The sequence below is a fragment of the Papaver somniferum genome, chromosome 1 (genome assembly GCF_003573695.1).
Source record: "Papaver somniferum cultivar HN1 chromosome 1, ASM357369v1, whole genome shotgun sequence".
NCBI classification, from domain to species: Eukaryota; Viridiplantae; Streptophyta; class Magnoliopsida; order Ranunculales; family Papaveraceae; genus Papaver; species Papaver somniferum.
In genome coordinates, this window is record NC_039358.1 from 69,518,252 (window position 1) to 69,544,691 (window position 26,440).

The 26,440-nt window shown below is 39.0% G+C and overlaps 1 protein-coding gene across 1 annotated transcript; it reads left to right on the forward strand.

The window, feature by feature from the left end:
- The first annotated feature begins 1,683 nt into the window (after positions 1 to 1,683).
- LOC113290207 (transcription-associated protein 1-like) lies at positions 1,684 to 23,985 on the forward strand. Its single transcript, XM_026539790.1, has 35 exons — positions 1,684 to 1,996; positions 2,126 to 2,931; positions 3,166 to 3,291; positions 3,374 to 3,459; positions 3,703 to 3,811; positions 4,844 to 4,939; positions 5,052 to 5,114; positions 5,224 to 5,283; positions 5,578 to 5,646; positions 7,006 to 7,087; positions 7,203 to 7,255; positions 7,333 to 7,431; positions 7,528 to 8,760; positions 9,152 to 10,150; positions 10,262 to 10,597; positions 11,187 to 11,445; positions 11,536 to 11,758; positions 11,852 to 12,251; positions 12,751 to 12,900; positions 13,021 to 13,242; positions 13,354 to 13,575; positions 14,315 to 14,968; positions 15,334 to 15,597; positions 15,678 to 16,028; positions 16,501 to 16,913; positions 17,004 to 17,430; positions 17,909 to 19,210; positions 19,647 to 19,907; positions 20,003 to 20,293; positions 20,402 to 20,872; positions 21,137 to 21,568; positions 21,672 to 21,950; positions 22,338 to 22,889; positions 22,974 to 23,183; positions 23,544 to 23,985. Exons 1-35 carry the CDS (start codon positions 1,918 to 1,920, stop codon positions 23,661 to 23,663), a joined length of 11,799 nt encoding a protein of 3,932 aa, XP_026395575.1. The 5' UTR covers positions 1,684 to 1,917; the 3' UTR covers positions 23,664 to 23,985.
- The last annotated feature ends 2,455 nt before the right edge of the window (positions 23,986 to 26,440 follow it).

Here is a 26,440-nt window from a genome sequence, read left to right on the forward strand (position 1 = left end):
ATTTTAGGATCTTGCAAATTTTAACAACAGTCGGAACCATACATTCGCACCCATGATGGTGCGTCCTTGCTATCATTTTCCACCTTTTTGGTGTTTTATTTTGTATCTTGTACCAATATAAGTATACCTATGTTAGAATGGGGCACGCTATTCTTTCCTGTTTTAATCTATAAAGAATTGGGTGTCGAGGAGTTTCGAATTCAGATTATATATGTATCTGACTTTACCCATTGTGTTACAATGACATCGCCAAAATAGAGCACCTTAATCGATCATTTCTCGTGGATTTCGTGGAGCTCTTAGTTTTTCCTCACCGGTGACCGACCCCAGCTGACATGAATATTTTCAGTTTCCATCTGCCGGATCTCCGATGACTAGATACATCCCCATTTCATACCAATCCTCCTAAATTATAGGCCTTGACAAATGCATCGCTAGGCGCAGCATCGAAGTCTATATAAGCACTTACAACGCGTTTGTTTTTTCCTCTATATAGGTAGAGTGTTCTATATAGAGGTTTACCTCTATATCTATATAAATATCACTATATAATCTCTCTTAAAATCATGTTTGTTTGATCACTATCTAACAACTCTATATTGTGTACCCAATTTTATATATTTCTCATTTTACCCTTATAATATTCAAAAAATCCATGAATATCCATTACAACCAAAGATGTTCAAAAATTCCAAAAGGAAAAAAATGTATTAGAAAATACAACCAAAGATGTTCACTTTTTCTGAAACGGAGCGAAAGTATAACTTTTTTCTGAAACGGGGTAAAAATATCACTTTTTCTGAAACGGATCAAAAATATCACTTTATCTGAAACGGGCGAAAGTATCACTTTATCTGAAACGGGCGAAAGTATCACTTTTTCTGAAATGGAAAAAAAAATCACCTTTTCTGAAACAGGGCAAAAATATCATTTTTTCTGAAACAGGGCAAAAATATCACTTTTTCTGAAACATGGAAAAATATCACTTTATCTGAAACGGGCGAAAGTATCACTTTATCTGAAACGGGCGAAAGTATCACTTTTTCTGAAACGGAAAAAAAAAATCACCTTTTTCCTGAAACAGGGCAAAAATATCACTTTTTCTGAAACATGGAAAAAATCACTTTTTCTGAAACGGAGCAAAAATATCACTTTTTCTGAAACGGCGCGAAAGTATCACTTTTTCTGAAGCATGCGAAAGTATCACTTTTTCTGAAACGGGGGGAAAATATCACTTTTTCTGAAACGGCGTCAAAGTATCACTTTTTCTGAAACGGGGAAGTATCACTTTTTCTGAAACGGGGCTAAAGTGTCACTTTTTCTGCAACGGAGCAAAATATCACTTTTTTCTGAAACAGCGCGAAAATATCCCTTTTTCTGAAACGGGCGAAAATATCACTTTTCTTAAAACATGTAAAATTTTAGATTTTAAATTAAGGAATTATTTTTGGACATTATAAGTTTGTTCGAGGATATATTAATCATTTGAAGGTTTAATGGAGGTAGAGGCTCAAAAATAACACCTCATTGGTGCTATTTGATTTCCTCTATATAGATAGAGATTTGCCTCTATCTTTGTAGAGGTAGTGGAAAAAACAAACACCAAATAAATGAGACCCATCACTATGTAGAGGTTAATATAGAGGAAAAAACAAACATGATGTTAGTGTCCGGGATCCCAGGCAGAACCAAGTAGCGGGAGGGATCGTTTTTTAGAAAACTTCTCCGCAGAGAAGAAGAGAGAAAACAGTCCAGTTTCTGAGAAAAACACAAATAGTCAGTCCTCTTTGTTTATACCTAAAAAATCACAAACCATAGAAATTCATGAACACCGAAAAAACGAAGTCGGAGTTTCTCAATTTCGCCATTTTGTAAGTAGAAGAAGTAGAAGTAGGGTTTTAATTAAAACCCCTCTCTATGCAACTACAACTTCAAAAGATGAGTCCAATACAGAACTTCGAACAACATGCACGGGCTCTTGTTGATCCTGATCTTCGTAAGTTTCGAAACCCTAATTCTCTCTTTTGATTTTATTTTTACTATTTCTGAGCGAAATTAGTCTTGTTTATTGGTATTTTTGGTAATTTTTGCTGCGGACTGATGATTTGATTTTTTGTGAAATCAGCAATTCAAACGAGATTGCTTATGGCGATGGAGGTTAGAGATAGTCTAGAGATTGTTCATACAGCGGAGTATCTTAACTTTCTGAAATGTTACTTCAGGGCATTCTCAACAATATTTACACAGATAACAACGCCTCAATTTACTGATAATCCTGAGCACAAACTTAGGAATGTCATAGTTGAGGTGCTTAATCGTCTACCACATAGTGAGGTTCTTCGCCCTTTTGTTCAGGACTTACTCAAAGTTGCTTTACATGTACTCACTGTGGATAATGAAGAGAATGGGTTAATTTGTATCCGTATTATTTTTGATCTTTTAAGGAATTTTAGACCTAGCCTAGAAAATGAAGTGCAGCCATTTCTGGATTTTGTTTGTAAGATATATCAGAATTTCAGAGCGACAGTTACTTATTTCTTTGAAGATGGGGGTGGAGGAGCAGCAGCTAGCAGTGGAGGTAGTGGTGGTGGGATAAGTAGTGGTAGTCTTAGTATAAGTGGTAGTGGGAGTAGCATCATGAGTGGTGGGTTAGGGTTAGATGATACTAAGATGTTGGATGCCACAAGTTTGGGATCAACTGTATACACGGGTAACAATGGCCAGCTTAATCCGAGTACTCGCTCATTTAAGATAGTTACTGAGAGTCCTCTGGTGGTGATGTTTTTATTCCAATTGTATGGGCGGTTAGTGCAGACCAATATTCCTAATTTGTTACCTTTGATGGTTGCTGCCATATCTGTACCGGGTCCTGATAAGGTTCCTCCTCAGTCGAAGAACCACTTTATTGAATTAAAGGGTGCACAGGTTAAGGTAATATACTTTTGTTTCATTGTGTTAATGAAACCATTTCTTTTCCTATTTTTGTTTTAAATTCATCAGCTACTCTAAATATTCAAGGCTTGATACAGTCATCAATGAAATGAGAGACTTATACAGACACTTAACTTTTGTTATCCATATTGTCTACTTTATAATGAAACTAGTTTGACTGTAATCTGTCTAATGATTGGTGGTGGTTAAAGCTGTTTTCTCCATTTATTGCAGACAGTGTCTTTTTTAACGTACCTGCTGAAGGGTTTTACTGATTATATCAGACCACATGAAGAAAATATTTGTAAAAGCATTGTAAATCTGCTGGTTACATGTCCTGACTCTGTTTCCATTCGTAAGGTATGAGATTGGCTCATGGCGACTCATCACTTGATTTTTATGCGTTCTCTCCTTGATAGTTATCTGTGCCAAATTGATACAGGAATTGCTTGTAGCCTTAAAGCATGTTCTTGGAACAGATTTCAAGCGGGGTTTGTTTCCTTTGATTGACACACTATTGGAGGAGAGGTAATACTACTTGGGATTTATGGAAATCTCCATGTAATGAATTATCTTTTATGATGTGTAAATTGATTATTTCTGTAGAAATATTGACTTCATTATGTAGTGTATACTAGCATAGCCTTGTATGCTAACAGCTGAAAACAAGTTCCCCTTCATTTATTAATGCTTGAGTATGGGTAATAGTTTTTTATTCAAGTCTTGTAACTGACTTATTTCTGTTAATTCATGCTATTTCCATATTTTTAGGGTTCTTGTTGGAACTGGCCGGGCATGCTTCGAGACTTTAAGACCTTTGGCTTACAGTCTACTGGCAGAGATTGTTCATCATGTCCGGGGAGATCTTTCGTTGTCACAGGTATTTCCTTTCAGACAGTGAACACTTTGTGTTGCTGTACATGATTTCATTTATATCCTGTGAGCATTTTCTATTTTGTATTTTTGGATTGAGACATGGGGTTTGTGTTTGTGTTGTTTACGCTGCTTGTGATCCAGAACAGTTTCCATGGTTTATTCTTCTTTCGAATCTCATTAATTCCAGTTCAGATTTGTGTGTCAAGTGTTTGATGATTTAATATCAGAGGATTTCTCTCATTACCATCAAGGACTAACACATTCTACTGATTTAATTTTGACACTTTTTACGAAGTCTACTGGCAGTAAAATTAAACTAAAATGCTTGTCATTCTGGAAACTATTAGGGCATTTTTTTTATATCACGTTACGATTTGGTGTTTAACAGATGTATGTTTGGTGCAATTCACCAACTGTACATTGCTTCTGAGGATCTTACTTACATGACCTGGCAGCAACAGACTAAACGAGTAGTAGTCCCCTGACACTTTTAACATTTGTTTTGCATTTCTCCTTCCTGGATAACTCAAGGTTGACCCACAGACCCAGACTTTGAGTATTAGTAGCTCTTTGAAGAGACTTAAAGTTTTAAGGTTGGCCCACAGACCCAGACTGCTACGAGATAGTTTTTGAAAATGAAATGCTTTATAAAACACTGCATTGTTTTTTTCGAATTTCTAACATGTCATTTTGTCCGTTTCTTACATTTGTCTGTGTCTTGCACTGAAGTTGATCAAGAAGTAGAGAGATAAGTTTGTTGGCGTTTGTAGTATATTAATCTTCTCATTTTCCATGTCGTTTAGTAAGTGACTGTTGATGTATCTTGTGTGTAGGCTGTGTAATTAATCATCCCCTTTCTAGGTTATATCTTCTAACGTGCTAAGTTATTTATGCCATCATTTACTGTAATGTTATTTGATCTTGCAAGTATCGAGTAGCAGAGGTTGCCCCACAAGGGAATATTGGTTATATAAGTTTGGGCTGGTTTGTTAGTAGGGATATATGGACTTAACGGGTTTTTTCTCTTATGTTGCAGCTGTCGCGGATCATATATTTGTTCTCAAGTAACATGCACGACGCTTCCTTGTCCCTCAGTATTCATACCACTTGTGCTCGCCTAATGTTAAATCTGGTATCAATATGACCTCTCTCCTTAAAGAGGATGATAGTTATACGACGTTGCTATTCGAACTTGGTTACTGGTATAATTCAAAAAAATGACGAATGTGTGTTTTGCTTTCTAGGTGGAGCCCATCTTTGAGAAAGGTGTCGACCTGCCTACACAGGATGAAGCACGGAGTCTATTGGTATGGGTCTTTTTATCTGCATATTGAACTAGTGCAGAGCTCTTTACTTTTGGGTGTTGAATCATGGACCTCATTGTTAAATATTTGCATATGGAAAATTTCTTTTCAGGGGAGAATCCTTGATGCTTTTGTGGGGAAATTTAGCACCTTTAAGCGCACCATACCACAGGTATGCAACATTATTATGAGGAGAAGTTGTGTTAGAAGTCCTTCATAGGTGGTGGCATTACAATCTCTGGCCCAAATACCCAACAATCTTTTGATCTTCCTTGGGTTTGTCAGGCATCAGTTTATATTATGCTGAGAAGCTAGTTATAACCCCATATTGATCCTTGCGTTTGATCACTGCTTCAGTTTTATTCGGTCTGAGTATATTTTCTGGTTTAAGTAAATATTTTTGCTTGCATTCTTGTTGTGGTACTTAATCTTAATCTGATTGAAAGTGTTCTATTACTTGGACTAGCTGCTGGAAGAGGGTGAAGAAGGACGGGATCGTTCCACATTGAGGTCGAAGCTTGAGATCCCTGTTCAGGTAAGTGCAATGAAAAATTGCTCGAAGAAAGTTTCTTTATACAATTGCTTCAATTTGCAATAAACTAAATTGCAGTTCAGATGCTTTCGTGACTTGTAGGTTCCAGTTTTCTCGTTCTACATTTTTTTTATTTCCATCTGCCATAGAATTTGCTGGGAGGTACTGTGTCTAGATATACGTACAGTTTCTAAGAATAGGTTGACATTAGTGGCTTGTTGTGCTCGTGCCGCTGGACCTCTAAAACGATGCACACCTTTGTTGAAAACGTAGATATTGTATAACACTGGTAATTTCCCACTTGCACTACAAAGATAACTGGAAACCAGAAATTTGTCTCTACTAAACATGTAGAATAACTGATAAATATGTGAATCAGACCCCCACTCTATAGGCTAAGATCTGTGATGTTAGGGCGCTATATGCTAACATACTAGAGACAATCTCAAAGACACGATTAAAATCATTATAAGCTACCGACATATTACAGGTTCTTACTATGTAGTTTGATGGTTGACTCTTTTTTAACAGAACACTACTAACTCATTCAAAGAACAAAAGAAATATGTATGACAAACTAAAAATACTGATTCCCTACTAACCAGGGATATTTGTTTGATATTAAAATTTTCAGCCTTCCTTAAACTCAAACTCTCAGAACTATGAACTCCCATCATACTTCACTGTTGTATTCCGTTAGTATATCAGCAACTTTTGTCGAAACACTGGAGGAAAGGTCTTACTTTGTGTATGAGTCTTTTGTCGAAACACAAAGGTCTTACTTTGCTTTTTAGTAATAGCATGTGAATACATAACCATGACTTCACAACTCTCATGTTATCCCCTTCAGTATTTCATTAGCTATGGTTAGCATAGCTATGGAGCATGTAATAGTTATGTTCTTCTATGTGTGAGTTTTTCTCAACATCGTTGTCGCCGTGGCTATCTGTTTATTTTGATGAAAGAGATATCGTAGGATGTCTTGGCATGTTGTTGGTTTCTCGTGTACTTCACTGTTGTATTCCGTTAATAGAAAAGACAAGTCTAGATTAACATGCTACATTTGGTACAGTAATGGTTCTCTACCATGTTTAGGTACAGAGTAAATATCAGGTACATGGTTGGTTTAACTAGTATAACGTTTTACTTTGACTGTTAATTTGATTTGGCCTTAAATAACTTCAAAGCAGATTTGCCGTTGGTTTAACTAGTATCATGTTTCACTTTGATTGTTAATATGATTTGGCCTTAAATAACTTCAAAGCAGATTTGCCAGTTTGATTATCTGGTGTTGTGTTATTTCGTAAGCTTAATTGGTGCTCGCTTTTAATTTCCTATTATTGACCTTGGATCTGGTTGCAGGCAGTTCTTAATTTGCAGGCTCCCTTGGAGCATTCTAAGGAAGTTACGGACTGCAAACATCTGATTAAGACCTTGGTTATGGGTAAATATGTCAGAACCCTGTTAGCTACTGTTTGTGAATCTTCAAAGCACAACTTTGATGAGTACTTAGATTATATTCGCCGCTGCTGTTTGTAATGTTACGTGGTGCTTTGTAGGAATGAAAACAATAATCTGGAGTATCACACATGCCCATCTACCCCGAAATCAGGTTAATAGAGCTTTCAGGTACCAGCTCATACATGTGTGTTTCCATCATTATATAATGTGCCACTTTTTACGGTTCAGGTTTCACCATCAGTACATGGAGCACATCCCCAGATGCAGGTTCCTTCTTCATCCAGCGTACCAGTTAACCAAGGGTTTAAAGGGATGCGAGAAGATGAGGTATTAATAACAATTGGATGGTTCATTACCACTACCCTCCAAAGACTCCCACATACTATTCCACTGACTGTATTTTGTTATTATCAATTTTCCTAGGTCTGGAAGGCATCTGGAGTTTTAAGGAGTGGTGTACATTGCTTGTCTCTCTTCAAGGAGAAGGACGAGGAAAGGGAAATGCTTCATCTGTTTTCTCAGATTTTAGCTATTATGGAGCCTCGAGATCTTATGGACATGTTTTCGATGTGCATGCCTGAGCTCTTTGAATGCATGATTAGCAACAATCAGTTGGTTCACATATTTTCTACCCTTCTGCAAGCGACGAAGGTGTTTAGACCATTTGCAGATGTTTTGGTCAATTTCCTCGTCAGCAGTAAACTTGATGTATTAAAACATCCCGACAGCGCTGCAGCAAAACTTGTTTTGCACCTTTTTAGGTTCTTATTTGGTGCAGTTGCTAAGGCTCCTTCAGACTGCGAACGTATTTTACAGCCTCATATACCTGTTGTCATGGAAGCCTGCATGAAAAATGCTACAGAAGTTGATCGTCCATTAGGTTATTTGCAGCTTCTTCGCACAATGTTTCGTGCACTAACTGGAGGAAAGTTTGAACTTTTGTTACGAGACTTAATTCCTACATTACCGCCTTGCTTAAATATGTTACTGTCTATGGTGGAAGGTCCCACAGGCGAAGATATGAGGGATCTTGTGCTCGAGCTTTGCCTGGCCTTACCTGCAAGGTTGAGTTCCTTGTTGCCTTATCTTCCACGTCTTATGAAGCCTTTGGTATTGACTCTCAAAGGAAGTGATGACTTGGTGAGCTTGGGTCTAAGGACACTTGAGTTTTGGATAGATAGTTTGAATCCTGATTTTCTGGAACCCAGCATGGCAAACGTTATGTCTGATGTGATTTTAGCTTTATGGTCTCACTTGAAGCCGGCACCACATCCATGGGGTGGAAAAGCATTGCAACTTCTTGGTAAGCTTGGTGGTCGTAACAGACGGTTTCTTAAGGAGCCCCTTGCACTTGAATGCAAAGAAAACCCCGAGCATGGGCTCCGTTTAATTTTAACATTTGAGCCATCGACCCCGTTTTTGGTGCCTTTGGATCGTTGCATTTCATTGGCTGTGGCTGCGGTATTGCAGAACAACGGTAGCATGGATGCTTTCTACAGGAAGCAGGCGCTAAAATTTCTACGTGTATGCTTGTCATCTCAGCTGAATTTGCGCGCAAATGTAACTGGCGAGGGAATGTTGTCCGGAAAATTAGCTGCATTGTTAGTTTCTTCAGCGGATCCATCCTTGCTGCGGTCTGATAACGCAGACGATAAGGTTGGTTTTTATACGACTTTCATTTCCTGCAAGGCTACATATGTCAACTGTTCGTTTAATCCTGTTTATTACGGATCATTCAAAAAAGAAGCAAAGTAAAACTTGGTAGTTTTCGCATGGAATTAGGAAATGGTAGCTTACCACAATGCGTAAAATGCTATAATACACCAGTAAAACTCGAGAAGTCATTGTGTGATGATTTCCTCTGGTATTACATCTTTGTTTTTTTTTGTTGTTGATGATTTGCCTTACTACTTGACATTTCTGTTGCTCTGCTGTGGAAGGGAATTGTTGTCCTATCTTACTTGCTACCAAACTTATGTTCTTGGTTGAATTAGAACTTGCAACATTATTGAACTGAATTCTTACTACTTAGGTCACTGTTTTCTAGGCTGATTTGGGAGTAAAGACTAAGACACAACTTATGGCAGAAAAATCGGTGTTTAAGATTTTACTGATGACCATCATAGCTGCCACCGCAGAACCAGATCTACTGGACCCGAAGGATGATTTCGTCCTAAACATTTGCCGCCATTTTGCTATGATTTTCCATGTTGATTGCTCTACAACTAATTCACTGGTTGCCAATGGGCAGCTTGGTTCAACCCTTTCATCCGGAAGTAGTGCGACTTGTAGGTTAAGAAACTCAGCCTCTTCCAATCTTAAGGAGCTGGATCCTTTGATATTCTTAGATGCACTAGTGGATGTTCTAGCAGATGAAAATAGACTCCATGCGAAAGCTGCTCTTAACGCCTTGAATGTGTTTGCTGAAACACTTTTGTTCCTTTCTCGTGCAAAACATGCCGGGGTACTTACTACGAGGGGAGGTCCTGCTACTCCCATGATGGTTTCTAGCCCATCTACGAATCCTGTATATTCACCCCCACCAAGTGTCCGGATCCCCGTATTTGAGCAGTTGCTGCCCCGTCTCTTGCATTGTTGCTATGGAAGCACATGGCAAGCACAAATGGGAGGTGTGATGGGTCTTGGGGCTTTGGTTGGTAAAGTCACAGTTGAGACCTTATGCTTCTTCCAAGTGAGAGTAATTCGTGGCCTGGTTTATGTTCTTAAAAGGCTTCCTTTGCATGCTAATAAAGAGCAAGACGAGACAAGTCAAGTGCTCACTCAGGTTCTTCGTGTTGTAAATAATGTTGATGAAGCAAACAGTGAGCCACGTAGACAAAGTTTCCAAGGAGTTGTTGAGTTTCTTGCTGCAGAATTGTTTAATGCGAATGCTTCTATTGTCGTAAGGAAGACTGTGCAGTCATGCTTGGCACTTTTGGCTAGTCGGACTGGTAGTGAGGTATCTGAGTTACTCGAGTCTCTATATCTACCACTACTTCAACCACTTATAATGAGGCCATTGCGGTCCAAGAATGTAGACCAACAGGTAGGATCTTTTGGCTGATCCTGTGCTTTTTCCTTTTTGTTTTCGCTCTTTCTAATAAATGTTAATTTATTTGTTAGTAAACCACGTTGTGTTATTTCCTCAATTGTGCAGGTTGGAACTGTCACAGCTTTGAACTTCTGCTTGGCATTAAGGCCACCGCTTCTTAAATTGACACAGGAGTTGGTTAATTTCTTGCAAGAGGCTCTGCAAATTGCAGAGGCTGATGAAAATGTTTGGGTCGTGAAGTTTATGAACCCGAAAGTAGCAACTTCTTTAAACAAACTAAGAACAGCATGCATTGAATTGCTCTGTACAGCAATGGCTTGGGCAGATTTCAAGACAGCAAACCATACGGAATTACGTTCAAAGATCATTTCCATGTTTTTCAAGTCTTTGACATGTAAAAACGCGGACATTGTTGCTGTTGCAAAGGAGGGTTTACGACAGGTTTGTGATGCATTTGCAACTTATTGATGCGTTCTTGTTTCTCGCATGCAAGCTCAGCCAGCAGCATTTAGTCTGTTGTAGGTCACCTAGTTGGACCAACCAATTGATTGACATCTTGAACCAGTGGCCTTCTAGACCAAAAATAAATGGAAGGATATTACCTTGTAAAAGGACCTAACTTGTGGCGTGCTAGCTATCTCTTAGCTGGACCATCCAATGGTGGTCCATCAGCCATGTGCTTCAGAATTGCCTCACTTCCGTGAACCATGTAGTGATTTGTCACAGATAATTTCTCTATCTGAATGATTGCTTGTTTGGTTTCTGAGTAGTTATTTAGTTTATTCAGCAGCAAAAATTGTCCAAATATCATGCTCATGGTGCGAATATATTAGATACTGATCACGCTCGAGCTGTCTCATAGGTGGACCATCTCATGGTAGATCCCTCAACCACATGCACCAGAATTACCTCACCTCTATAGACCATCTAATGATTTATTTCTCGTATATTAAGTTAAGTTTGTTTACTATGTGAACTTAATGCTTGCTTGGTTTCTGATTTGTATGGAATTTGGTCTTACATTTTTTAGGTTATTCAACAGCAAAGGTTGCCCAAAGACCTGTTACAGAGCAGCCTCAGACCCATTTTGGTTAATTTGGCAAATACAAAAAGTCTCAGCATGCCTCTTCTGCAAGGTCTGGCCCGTTTGCTTGAACTGTTGTCTAACTGGTTTAATGTTACCCTGGGTGGTAAGCTGTTGGAGCATCTTAAGAAATGGCTGGAGCCTGAAAAACTTGCTGCATGTCAGAAAGCGTGGAAACCTGGCGAAGAACCAAAAGTTGCAGCAGGTTCCCGTTAAATCTTTGCAAGTGTAGTTTGCCACTAATCCATGTGTTTGACTGGCCTACTGAGTAACATATGGTGTTTGTTTGTTGCAGCTATAATTGAGCTTTTCCATCTGCTCCCTCCTGCAGCAGGGAGATTTTTAGATGAACTTGTAACACTGACAATGGACTTGGAAGGGGCTCTTCCTCCAGGACAATTTTACAGTGAAATTAACAGTCCGTATCGTCTCCCACTTACCAAGTTCTTAAACCGTTATGCCGCAGATGCAGTCGATTATTTCCTTGGTCGGCTAAATCAACCACGATACTTTAGGCGGTAAGGGTAAAGGAACAGTGAAGTAACATTTGGCATGGCTTTAGTTTAGTGCCGATGAAAAGTAATGATCTCTTTTGTTTTTGTGCAAGTTAGGTTTATGTACATTATCCGTTCAGAAGCTGGTCAGCCCTTAAGAGAAGAGCTTGCTAAATCCCCACAAAAAATTCTTGCAAATGCCTTCCCTCAATTTTGTCCAAAACCTGAACCATCAATATCAGCTGAATCAACAATGTCGTCGATAACACCCCCTGCTGTGTCCATGATTGATGAGAGCCACGATACGCCTATGCCTGATAATCATGCTGCTCCTCCAAACCCAAGTGCTAGCTCTGAGGCCTATTTTCAAGGACTTGCTCTTGTATCAGCTTTGGTTAAATTGATGCCCGACTGGTTGCCTAATAATCGTGTAGTTTTTGACACCTTGGTACTTATTTGGAAGTCCCCGGGTAGGATTGCTCGTTTGCACAACGAACAAGAATTGAGCCTGGCACAAGTAAGTATAGTTGTTTGAGTTCATAATGATGTTTCTTCCCCTCATTACCATGCAATGTACTATGCTACCCCATTGTTATTTGTTTTAAGGCTACAGTTAAGATTGATATTCATTATAATCCAGTGTGGGTGATTTCCACTGTCCCTAATGGAATGTCTACTGCTTTGTGACATGAACAAATGGAACAAGTATATGAGTTTTCATAATAGCTTGTGGATGTTCTGATATGTTTAGGTTATAATACTTCGGCTAGAAGTTTCCACAATAAGCATAGATCTGTCACGTTTCTTGGAATCTCAATACGCTCACTGTAAACTTCTGAGGCAGTTTCAAATTCTGTAGAAGATTTAGGGCAACAAATTAGTATCTATATCTCGTCTAGAAGTGCAAAATAATTGTAGACATTGCAGTTGAAGGTTATCCAAGGATAGTTAGTTTAAAAAAACTGTAGAAGATGCTTTGAGTTTAATTTGTCTTCTGTTTGGAATCTGAAATGCAGGTAAAAGAAAGCAAGTGGTTGGTGAAGTGCTTCTTGAATTACTTACGGCATGACAAGGGTGAAGTGAACGTCCTCTTTGATATGCTCTCCATATTCTTGTTTCGCACTCGAATAGATTACACTTTCCTGAAGGAGTTTTATATCATTGAGGTATGCACAAATTTCAGTGTTGTGACTATTTGTGGCTTCACAGCCTCTGCGATTGATTTAATTTGATATCTTAATATTTGTCTAAATGATGATACTAATAGACATTGTCATTTATTTCAGGTTGCAGAAGGTTATCCCTCCAACATGAAGAAAACTCTTTTGTTGCACTTTTTGCAGCTTTTCCAATCCAAACAACTAGGCCACGATCATTTGGTCATCGCCATGCAAATGCTCATTCTTCCAATGTTAGCACATGCTTTCCAGAATGCTCAAAGTTGGGAAGTCGTTGACCCGGCTATTGTAAAAACTATTGTGGACAAGCTTCTCGATCCACCAGAGGAGGTGCTTTACCAATTCTCTAACTTCTCTGAGCAACAATGTTTTGGCTTTAATCAGAATTATCTTTTGATTTAAAGCAACTTTGCTTGTTTTGTTGCCCGTCTCTTGCTGCAGGTTACTGCTGAGTATGATGAGCCACTTAGAATAGAACTTTTGCAGCTTGCTACTCTGCTTCTCAAGTATCTACAAAATGACCTTGTTCACCATAGGAAGGAACTTATTAAATTTGGTTGGAATCATCTCAAGCGTGAAGATAGTGCCAGTAAGCAGTGGGCATTTGTCAATGTTTGTCACTTCCTCGAGGCATATCAAGCTCCAGAGAAAATTATTCTCCAGGTACATGTACAATCATTATGTTAAACTTTCTGTTCAGCAATTTGTATCTGATAGTCATGTGTCCCATGGGTGGGAATTACCTTTCGCTTCTGCACATCCTTGCACATAAATATTAGATTATCTTTGAGATTTTCATTTGGTATGATTGATAGCTTCAGGCATATGAATCCTGGCAGATGCTTTGGGTTCATTAGCGAAAACAGGAATTTAACACAGAAACTATGGAGCAATGAAAGTATGAAAGAGAAGGGAGTGTATACCCCTCAAGTTCACATAACTAACCAATAAAGACTTGGTCCCTGATATATAAAACTTTGATGAACAAGTTATCTACTGCCTGTAGAACTTTGTAGGTTAATAAAAACGAAGGGAAAGTTCTACTTATAACTCTCTAATAAGCGTTGTTGCTGCTTAAATATCTACACATGTTTAATGATGTATATATGATGGGAAACTGGTAGTTTTATCTGGATTACAGCATGATAATTGATGAGACATGCTTATAAGAAAAAAGTTTTGTTAGATATGTTCCTAGTGGTGTTTTTAAGAGAATAAATTTCGTGTATAAGTCTTATCAAGATCCCGTAGTAAATTTCGTAGAGCAAGTTCTTGCTTGAATCCTGGACTTCTTATGATTTGCTAAATTTTACATAACTTCTGTTTATCCTGCGACAATCAGTTGTAATCCTTTTTGGCCTTTGCATGAATACCATAAACTAACATTTGTTTATGTGTGTAGGTTTTTGTTGCTCTTCTTAGAACATGCCAACCAGAAAATAAGATGCTGGTCAAGCAGGCCCTTGACATACTAATGCCTGCGCTTCCACGAAGATTGCCATCTGGGGATTCCAGAATGCCAATTTGGATTCGTTACACCAAAAAAATCTTGGTTGAGGAGGGTCATTCAATTCCTAATTTGATTCACATTTTCCAGCTCATTGTTCGCCATTCTGATCTCTTCTACATCTCTAGAGCGCAATTTGTACCTCAAATGGTAAATTCTCTTAGTCGGCTAGGATTGCCGTACAACACAACAGCAGAGAATAGGCGCCTTGCTATTGAACTTGCTGGACTAGTTGTCGGTTGGGAAAGACAGAGGCAAAATGAAATGAAAGTGATACCTGAAACAGAGGGTCCCAACCAGACTAGTGAAGTTTCAAATCTGGGGTCTGTAAATGGAGACGTAAAACGTCTATCAGATGGTTCTGCGTTCGGTGATGATCTTAGTAAGCGGGTAAAGGTTGAACCTGGTCTTCCATCCCTTGGTGTAATGTCACCTGGCGGTGTCTCATCGATCCCGAATGTGGAAACCCCAGGTTCCGCTTGCCAACCTGATGAAGAGTTCAAGCCTAATGCTGCAATGGAAGAAATGATTATAAATTTTTTAATACGGGTATGCCATCTTTAACCTTCTACCAGAGGTTCTAGCACAAAATAGGTAATACCTTCAATATGCTGTTATAGACCTTAAGTTAGCTTATTAGTTATTTGTGGTTCCGGGATTATCCACCAACTTCCTGTTTTGATTTGTTTACTTTCGCGAATGTTCTTAATAACGTGTTTAATTGAGATATAAAATGGGACCAGGGTTAAGCTACTTGTGTAGTGTTGCTTTAGTATTTCGGTCCTGCGGTTGAAGTGGTTGAATATCAAAGTCTACCTCTATGATACTGTGTATCTTGAAAATAAAGTTGAATTTCTCTTGGCATAAAGATTTCATATTAAACTAAAATATATAAATTCACATCTGTTGAATAGGTGGCTTTGGTTATAGAGCCCAAGGATAAAGAAGCAACTTCGATGTACAAGCAAGCATTGGAGCTTTTATCAGAGGCTTTGGAGGTTTGGCCGACTGCGAATGTTAAGTTCAATTATCTCGAGAAATTGCTGAGCAGTCTTCAGCCATCTCAATCAAACAAGGACCCTGCAACAGCTCTTGCTCAGGGCCTCGACGTCATGAACAAGGTTTTAGAGAAACAGCCTCATTTATTCATTCGAAACAACATCAACCAAATCTCTCAAGTATGTACCTTCTCTTAATTATGTCACTTAATTTTATGGTAAATATCTTTTTGTTGAATGATTTCTATTATGTCATGTAGATACTTGAGCCCTGCTTCAACAGTAAAATGCTAGATGAGGGGAAGTCTCTTTGCACCTTACTGAAGATGGTCTTTGGTGCTTTTCCTTTGGAAACCCCAACGACTCCTCAGGATGTGAATATATTGTACCTTAGGGTCAAGGAGCTCATACAAAAGCATCTTGATGCTGTGATATCCTCTCAGATATCCCTTGAATCTGCAAACTCCATGATAAGCTTTGTTCTGTCTGTGATCAAGGTTTTGACGGAGGTGCAGAAGTTCTTCATAGACCCGTTCCTTATGCCATTAACTCGTGTTCTTCAACGCCTTGCACGGGATATGGGCTCATCTGCAGCTTCTCATGTGAGACAAGTATGCTCCGCCTCCCTGATATAATATTTTCTTTTATGGACTTCTGATTATGGGATCGTCTGCAGGTTCTTGTGTGTGACAGATGTTCCACTTCCATCTGGGTTTACATTTTCTTTTTTTAATTTGAAAAACATGTAGTTCCATATGAAAAAACATTTTTTTCCTCAGTAAATTATTAGATGTGTAGCAACCACCGGATGATCATGAGTGGGATGATTCTCTTAAAGAACCTATTGGATGGTGTTTTTGGTCATCGATTTGCTTTGCAGGGAAGTTTTAATTGGACAATCCTCGTACAATCATTGATACTTGATGAAAGTTAATTTGTCAGAATCCTGTCCACTTACAAAAACTAAAAACATGTTTGATGGCCTTCCCATCTAAAAACAATGTTGTTTATGGATTTTATGTATGGTTTGGCACATCAACATTGATCGCTTATTTATTTTTATTGCTTGACAATGAACTCCAGGGTCAGAGAATGGATCCAGATGCTACAGTCAGTTCCTCACGTCCAGTTGCTGATGTTGGATCCGTCACTCCTAATTTAATATCCATTTTGAAACTTATCAGTGGAAGAGTGATGTATTCTTCTGAATCTAAGCGATTGATGAGCCAACTACTAAATGTATTTTTGACTGAGAGGGGTACGGATGCTAGTGTTCTTCTTTGCATACTTGATATAGCGAAGAGCTGGATTGAAGATGACTTCAACAGGCCTTCCACAACCAGCGGATCAGTTCTTGTGCTCTCTCAGAAGGAGATAGTTGCTTACCTACAAAAGCTCTCACAAGTTGATAAGCAAAACTTCTCAGCTAGCTCTCAGGAAGAGTGGGACATCAAGTATCTTCAGCTTCTGTATGGAGTTTGTGCTGATCCTAACAAGTAAGGAACAGAATTAAGATTCGTGGACCACATTATTCATTTTTTTGATCATATTTATATGTTAGACTTAATTGTTTTATTTCATATCAGGTATGCTCTTCCTCTACGACAAGAAGTGTTTCAGAAGGTTGAGAGGCAATTCATGCTTGGTCTAAGGGCTAATGATCCTGAGATTAGACAGAAATTCTTTTCGCTATACCATGAATCGCTTTCGAAAACACTGTTCACAAGGTTGCAGTATATCATACAAATTCAAGACTGGGAAGCACTAAGCGATGTCTTTTGGCTGAAGCAAGGACTTGATCTTCTTTTGGCAATTTTGGTTGAGAATATCCCTATTGCACTCGCTCCAAACTCTGCTCGTGTACCCACTCTGGTTTCATCTGGATCTATTCCAGACCATACAGGAATACAGCAGCAGTTACCTGATGCTCTTGATGATTCTGAAGGTGTTCTAACGCTTGATGGCCTTGTTTATAAGCATGCCCAGTTCTTAAGCGAGATGAGCAAACTACAGGTTAGAGTTCTGTTTTGATTATCTACGGCTGACATTTTAGAACATTAGCTGGTGGTACCTTGTCTGGATTTCCATTATCAAATAGGTTTAGTATGGTGGTCTCGTATACGATACTGGTAGATGCTGTTTAGGTGATAGAGGTGAAATGCATCGTTAGATTGGGTGTGAAGTTCTCCTGGATTTCTTAGCTGTCGTAATCATAATTAATTTTTATCCGTTGTCCGACTTGATTTCTGATCACCGAAACTTGCAATAGGAATAGGTTAGGGATTTTTAGGTCGTCTAACTGGGTTAACCACTTACTGTTGTACACATTTAGTCTGAATAGTCTGAACTAGAAGAGCCTTTGCAGTTCATGTTCCATGCACCAGCTCTGAGCTCTTATTAGTGATTGGCCTATTAGGATACCTCTCTTAACTTTGGTAAAGTCTTTAATGCTGCAGATTAATTTAAAGTGTGAATATGTTTTTATCTTCAGGTTGCTGATCTCATTGTTCCTTTAAGAGAACTCGCTCATATAGATGCAAATGTTGCTTACCTCTTGTGGGTTTTGGTATTTCCAATTGTGTGGGTAACTTTACATAAGGAAGAACAGGTAGCACTGGCAAAACCAATGATTGCTCTGTTATCAAAAGATTACCATAAGAGGCAGCAAGCAAGCAGACCAAATGTTGTGCAAGCTCTTCTCGAAGGTCTTCATTTGAGCCATCCTCAACCTAGGATGCCAAGTGAACTTATCAAATATATTGGAAAGACATTCAATGCTTGGCATATTTCACTTGCTTTGTTAGAAAGTCATGTTATGTTGTTCATGAATGAAACTAAATGCTGTGAGTCTCTAGCTGAGCTATACCGGTTGCTCAATGAAGAAGATATGAGATGTGGGTTGTGGAAGAAAAGGTCAATTACTGCAGAAACTAGGGCTGGCCTTTCGCTTGTTCAGCATGGTTATTGGCAGCGTGCTCAAAGTCTTTTCTACCAAGCCATGATCAAGGCCACACAAGGCACTTATAACAATACAGTACCTAAGGCTGAGATGTGTCTTTGGGAAGAACAGTGGCTTTCATGTGCTGGTCAACTTAGTCAGTGGGAGGTGCTGGTTGATTTTGGCAAGAGTGTGGAGAATTATGATATACTACTTGACTGTCTTTGGAAGGTTCCTGACTGGAACTATATGAAGGACCAGGTAATTCCGAAGGCCCAAGTGGAAGAAGCCCCAAAGCTACGTTTAATCCAAGCATTCTTTGCACTTCATGATAGAAACACAAATGGTGTGGGTGATGCTGAAAACATTGTGGGGAAAGGTGTTGAGCTGGCTCTTGAGCAGTGGTGGCAGTTACCTGAAATGTCTGTCCAATCACGGATACCTCTTTTACAGCAATTCCAGCAGCTGGTCGAAGTTCAAGAATCAGCTAAAATTATAGTGGACATTGCTAACGGAAGCAAACAGGTTTCGGGAAGTTCCACGGCAGGTGGTCATGGTGGTGGGTATATGGATCTTAAAGACATTCTAGAGACTTGGCGACTTCGAACTCCGAACGAATGGGACAATTTATCTGTTTGGTATGATTTGCTTCAGTGGAGAAATGAGATGTATAATGCTGTAATAGACGCGTTCAAGGATTTTGGTACCACAAATGCTCAACTTCATCACCTCGGATACCGGGACAAAGCATGGAACGTAAATAAGCTTGCTCACATTGCACGCAAGCAAGGCCTGTATGATGTGTGTGTCACAGTACTCGAAAAAATGTATGGTCACTCAACCATGGAAGTGCAGGTACGTGAAATTTTTACCAGAAGTGCTACAGTTTTTATATATAAATATAAGATATATGTGGTGTGTAGGGAAAGTGCATTAGTCACTATGATGTGGGGAAAAAGCTGCCGGCCCACTATTGGAACTGTAAAATAAAGATAAAACTAAAAGGTGTCACATGCTTTAAGTGGAAATTAGCAGGCATCCAGAGTTTTGGAGCTCCCACATGTGGGAGTGTTTCTGACAGTCCTGTCTATATTATTTATTCTGTCAGGACTCAGGGGTCTATGTTGTATAGCTCGCGTAGTTATGCTGTAAGATATATCCTTGTTGGGTTGCATGGATCAGTTTATCCTAAACTTTATTCTGTATGGTCACCAGTGCGTAGGGCATTGATTTTCCCTTCTGCTGCTTTAACTGGCCTTATATATTTGTTCTAACCATTTTATCATTTCAGGAAGCTTTTGTGAAAATAACGGAACAAGCGAAGGCTTATCTGGAGATGAGGGGAGAACTCAACAGTGGTCTTAATTTGATTAACAGTACCAATTTGGAATATTTTCCTGTGAAACACAAAGCTGAAATTTTTTGTCTCAGGGGGGACTTTCTGTTGAAGCTAAATGATTGTGAAAATGCTAATCTTGCATATTCAAATGCCATTTCCCTGTTTAAGCATTTGCCTAAAGGATGGATAAGCTGGGGAAATTATTGTGACATGGTACTCACTTTTCTCTAAATCATACCATGAAATGACATTGGGATAAGCCTGCAACTGAATTTTTCATGTCCACTAATCTTTTTTTTTTAACATAGGTTTATAAAGAAACTCATGATGAGGTTTGGTTAGAGTATGCTGTCAGCTGCTTCCTTCAGGGAATTAAATATGGCGTCTCTAATTCTAGGAGCCATCTAGCTCGTGTCTTATACCTTCTTAGCTTTGATACTGCGAATGAGCCTGTCGGAAGAGCATTTGATAAATACTTGGACCAAATACCTCATTGGATTTGGCTTTCTTGGGTCCCGCAGCTATTGCTGTCCTTACAAAGAACCGAGGCTCCTCACTGCAAACTTGTCCTGCTGAAAGTTGCGACTGTGTATCCACAGGTAATTACTCTTTCGTTTTGGACGGAATCATGGAGAATAGATACTGAAGTCAAGTTCCTTTAATTTAACTATCTTAGTGATCTTGGTTTGTAATGTTGATAATTACAGGCTTTATATTACTGGTTACGCACATATTTACTTGAGCGCCGAGATGTTGCCAATAAATCTGAACTTGGAAGGAGTTTAGCGATGGCTCAGCAGAGGATGCAGCAAAATGCCTCTGGGGCTGGTAGCGCTCCTTTAGGCTTGGCCGATGGTAATTCAAGAGTACAGAATCATGTGGCGGGTTCAGAAAGTCATCAGGTTCATCAAGGTTCTCAATCTGGTGGTGTTAGTGGGTCCCACGATGCTGGAAATTCTCATGGTCAAGAACCTGAAATGTCCACACCTTTGGAAACTAATGTGCATGCTGGACATGACCAACCAATGTCTCAAAGTTCAAACATTAATGAAGGTAGTCAAAACACTTTAAGACGCAATATTGGATTGGTAGCTTCAGCAGCTAGTGCCTTTGATGCTGCAAAGGATATAATGGAGACCCTTCGAAGCAAACACACTAATTTGGCAAGTGAACTTGAGGTACGGATCAATATCAATAAATTATTTGGCACTTTATATATTTGTGATTCATGTTGAGACGTACTAACTCGAGTATTTTCATCTTCAAGACGTACTATCATATATCTCGTTTCTGGGGACCTTAGTTGGGGATTCCATTTTTCTTTTTATAATGACCGCTCTTTGCTTCTGTTTTTGTTATGAATGTGTAAGAAGATGAATATTTTTGATCCTTAATGCCGAATCTTGGACATAGTACTTACACATGAGATCCTTACACTGCAGGTGCTGTTAACAGAAATTGGCTCTAGATTTGTTACCCTACCAGAAGAGAGGCTTCTAGCAGTGGTCAACGCTTTGCTACACCGCTGTTATAAGTACCCAACTGCCACTAATTCCGAAGTTCCTCAATCTTTGAAGAAGGAGCTCTCTGGTGTTTGCAAAGCTTGCTTTTCAGCTGATGCTGTGAACAAGCATGTTGATTTCGTGAGAGAGTACAAGCAGGACTTTGAACGCGATCTTGATCCAGAGAGCACAGCTACTTTCCCAGCCACTCTCTCAGAATTGACTGAGAGGTTGAAGCACTGGAAAAATGTACTTCAGAGCAATGTCGAGGACAGGTTTCCAGCTGTCCTAAAATTGGAAGAGGAAAGCAGGGTTTTGCGTGACTTCCATGTTGTTGACGTGGAGGTTCCAGGGCAGTATTTCACAGATCAGGTAAAACCTGAATTGCAGTTTTGGTGTTAAATTGGGTAATCTTTTGATGTTTTACTATACATACAGTCAAAGTGTACTTACCTGGTTACAACCTCGTTTTCAGGAAGTTGCACCCGACCATACAGTAAAGTTAGACAGAGTTGGAGCTGATATTCCAATTGTTCGTCGCCATGGCAGTAGCTTCCGTCGTCTTACTCTTATCGGTTCTGATGGTAGTCAGCGCCATTTTATTGTTCAGACATCTCTTACCCCTAATGCTCGAAGTGATGAGCGAATTCTACAGTTGTTCCGTGTGATGAACAGAATGTTTGACAAACACAAGGAGTCGAGGCGGCGCCACCTAAGCCTCCATACACCGATTATTATTCCTGTTTGGTCTCAGGTGATGAATCCCTGCCTGCTAGAAACACTTTTTATGCTTTTCTCCCCTCTTTGAGTACTTGAGGATATTTGAAGCTAGACAACTGGTGAAACATGCAAAATAGTGCCCGACCATCATATTATGTGTTGGGCTCACCATTGAGTTTCTGCTTCGGAAATTGAACTAAGAATGATCATGTTCATATTAATTCACATCTTTCGTTGGGGCAAGCAGATATAGTTAAGGGGTTTTCAGTGAGACCAATTCTGATGGTCCACTTACAGAAAGAAAACCCTTAACCTACCTTGTATTGCCTATTTCTCTTGATTTTGAATGCCATTTGAATGTTTGTGATGCTTGTGATATTCTATTCATTTTATCTTAAATGTCAACTGATGTTTATAACAGGTCAGAATGGTAGAAGATGATTTGATGTATAGCACCTTCCTTGAGGTATATGAGGTCAACTGTGCTCGGCACAATCGAGAGGCTGATCTCCCCATCACTCATTTCAAGGAGCAACTGAACCAAGCTATATCTGGTCAGATCTCACCAGAAGCAGTTGTGGATCTCCGGCTCCAAGCATATCATGAGATTATAAAGACTTTAGTCAATGACAATGTATTTTCTCAGTACATGTACAAGACTCTTGTGAGTGGTAACCATTTGTGGGCTTTCAAAAAGCAATTTGCTGTTCAGCTAGCTCTCTCCAGCTTCATGTCATTCATGCTTCAAATCGGTGGAAGGACTCCAAACAAGATTTTATTTGCCAAGAGCACTGGAAAAATTTTCCAGTCTGATTTCCATCCAGCTTATGATGCAAATGGAATGATTGAGTTTAACGAACCAGTGCCTTTCCGGCTGACGAGGAATATGCAATCGTTCTTCTCCCATTTTGGTGTGGAAGGTCTAATTGTGTCTTCCATGTGTGCTGCAGCACAGGCTGTTGTTTCACCTAAAGTAAGTTCCGTTGGCAAAGGTAGTAAATCTTAAGCTGTTTGTGCCTTCTCTTGCTGGTGTTAATGCTTTCTTTACTCTTTGCAGCAAAGTCAGCATTTGTGGCATCAGTTAGCGATGTTTTTCCGCGACGAGCTGCTTTCATGGTCATGGAGGAGACCTTTAGGAATGCCTACAGCCCCTGTTGCCCCAGGAGGTAGCATGAACCCCATGGATTTCAAGCATAAGGTTACGGCCAATGTCGAGAATGTTGTTGGTCGAATTAAAAATATAGCTCCACAATACTACTCTGAAGAGGCAAGTCAATATAGCTGATTAAAACCTTTAAAGTTTCATCCTTCAACAAAAAATGACCTGTTGATGCTGCTCTGCTGAGATCCGGAGTTGTTGGCCCATGTCAAACGTGGGTCAAGATACACGTATTGTTAGGATGTACAGAATTGAACTCTTAATGCATGTCAAATCAACCTGATTGGCATGCACCAATTATACCTTGGGTACATGTGCAATACCATTTAGTAAGCAGGACCATGACGTGCTGCTCTTTTGTTTGAATGCCATTTTTACCACATTGTTAAGTAACTTCGAATGCAAAAGTACTCGGGTTGGCAACTACTAATTTTTGTCTGACTTTCGGTATTACCTGTTTGTTTTCAGGAGGATAATGCTATGGAACCACCCCAATCGGTACAGAGGGGTGTGACGGAGCTGGTTGAAGCTGCCTTGACACCCAGGAATTTGTGTATGATGGATCCAACATGGCATCCCTGGTTCTAACTTTTCTTATTCTTCCCTGCGGCATCTTATTAGACTGCTAAAAAAAGTTGTGTGCCGATAGATAGCCAAAAAAGTTGTAATTATTTAGACATATTTTAGTTTCATTTATAGGTTTAGAAGTCATGTATGGGTCCATCTGATATTCTATGTAATTACTGACACAAAATTGCTACGCAATTTTTCCAATAGATGTCTTGTGAATAATGTCATTGAAGTTTTTTGTTTTGAAGTCTACCCTGGCTCTGAATGGTTGCGCATCGAAGCATGGCAAGTAAACCAAAATTTAAAGTAAGACAGATTAGTAATAATCTGGATTCTGGTATGATTTAAGATTCTACATCTTAACCCTATTATAGGAATGCTGATAATTGTCTTCTTTGTTGCTATCGTTCTGAAATATTGTTCCTACGTGGTTCTTAGCGAGTAGCATAGTTCACAAGAAGTATTTTTGTGGGGTTGTCCTAGAGTGCCAATGTATCCCAAATGCAACGCATCCTAGGTCGAGTTGTCAAAGAGTTAGGATGTCCTAGTATTGTGTAAATTGGATATTTTAATCCACACCAGGCACGTCCCACATGGCCGGGCAGGGCAGCTTATGAAGATAAACAAATTTAAATCTACCATCAAAGCCTGCTAAGAGGCGGAAAGATCTAAAATATAACCACAACATATAATAAGTGATAATGTAAGATTGAGATTCTTAAAAAAAAATTAAACGGGGTAGCAGGCCAGGCAATTAAATTTAGGGAAAGCACGAATTAAATTTTAGGGAAAGCACGGGCCCTACCATTTAAGCTAACAAGACAAGCTAACAAGACCAGATCAGGCGTCAAAAAACGGGTTGTAACAGGTTTTGGGTTCCTATGGATACACGCGGGATCGGGTGGGTACAAATAAATAAACTTTCAACTCAATCTCCATAATTCTTCTTGATTTGTTGGATCTTTAACACCCTTGAATTTTTCGTTCTTCTAGTTCTTCTATTGGTGCATATGTTCGTTCAATACCTTATTGTTGAAGATCCATAGCTTGATAAAAACTTATGAGAATACTCAAGTTGGAGCATATAGAATGAGTACAGAATTTACTATTTTTTTTTCTGAAACGCGCATTTTATTAATCTACTTAAAAGGCTATTACATTTGGAATGAAAACAAAACAGAGGGGGAACAACATGAGCATTAGTCTTCAGATCATAATTGCATCGGGGGAGATATAGGGGTCGAAGGTCGGAAGGCCTTCGCTCAATGTTTTTCACAAGAAAAGTTGTACTTTTGATGGACACAACAAAGTCCTTAAGAGGTCGGTTGATGATAAGGCTGAGGTGTATTGCCTGAACAATAACGTTTTATCTCACTTTTTTTACGTCTTGATCCATCAGATGGTGATTACTATAGAAGATATGAGTTACTACTGCTAATCGATTACTGTATGCCATCGACTACTGTGGTGATTACTGTAGAAGATATGAGTTACTACTGCTAATCAATTACTGTATTGCATGGACAATTAATGTATTGCTAGTAGGTAATTGGTGTAGCAGCTTATAATCAGTGTGTGTTCAATATGGACTAGGTCCCGAGGTTTATCTACAAGATTGTAGTTTTCCTCGTTAATAAAAATCTCTGGTGTCTGTGTTATTTCTTTTCCGCATTATATTGTTTTATCTTTATAATTTAAATATCAGAGGTCGTACGATTTAAACCTAGATTTTATTAACTCAATTGTACGGAACCTACAAGACTCGTTCTTGTTGAATTTTCATCTTGAAATATAGATTACAAGACTTGTTCTTGTTGGAATTCGGTACGTGAACAGTTCGAGTATATACTAGGTTTACCTTGTTAAAACAATCTTAAATACAGTTTCATAACCGAACGTATAGATTGTACAAGGATTGTTCATATAGGTTCACGAACGAAAACGTTGGTGGTGTACTAGTTACCCTCTCCTTTTCAGTTGGTATCAGGGCACGCAAATACTGTAAGACCTTATAAGTCTGTGTTTGTAGCATTTCGAACCTATAAACATGAATATGAACTTGTATCAACCAAGTTCAATTTACGTACCACCAGTTTGATGGAACTAATTACTTATGGTGGAAAATAGTTATGTGCTCCTTCTTACAAGCACGTGACTTTCAGACATGGATACTTGTTGTAAATGGGTACGTTCCTCCAATATTTCGTGAAGGAGAGAATACTGTTGCTAAGGACATAACTACATATAACGAAACTGAATCAGTGTTGCAAAACATAATTCTGATGGATTGAATGACATTATACATTCCACAAGCCAAGATCTTCAACATCATGTGACTACATGTGAAACTTCGAAAGAAGCTTGGGGTATCTTGCAGACTGTATTTGAAGGGAATACCGCAGAGAAAGAAGCAAGACTTCAAAACCTAGTATCTGACTAGGAAAACCTTTGTATGTCTGATGATGAAACCTTTAATGAGTTTAACCAAAGACTCTCTCAGATAGCTAACTCCTCATATTCGTTAGGAAGAACTATTCCCGAGAAAGATATTGTGTGCAAAATTCTCAGGTCTCTACCGTCAAGATAAGAGTCTAAAAAACATTTCATCGAAGAAGAATATGATCTTTCAACACTTTTCATAAACACCCTCGTTGGACAGTTAAAGATCTTTGATAATGAACACCGGTCTGAAAAAGAGGTGATTTCTCTTAAAGTTGCAGACAATATCAAATCCTTTGAGGATAAATCTAGTTCGTCAGATACTAAGGATGATACTCCACGAAAATTTAAAGAAA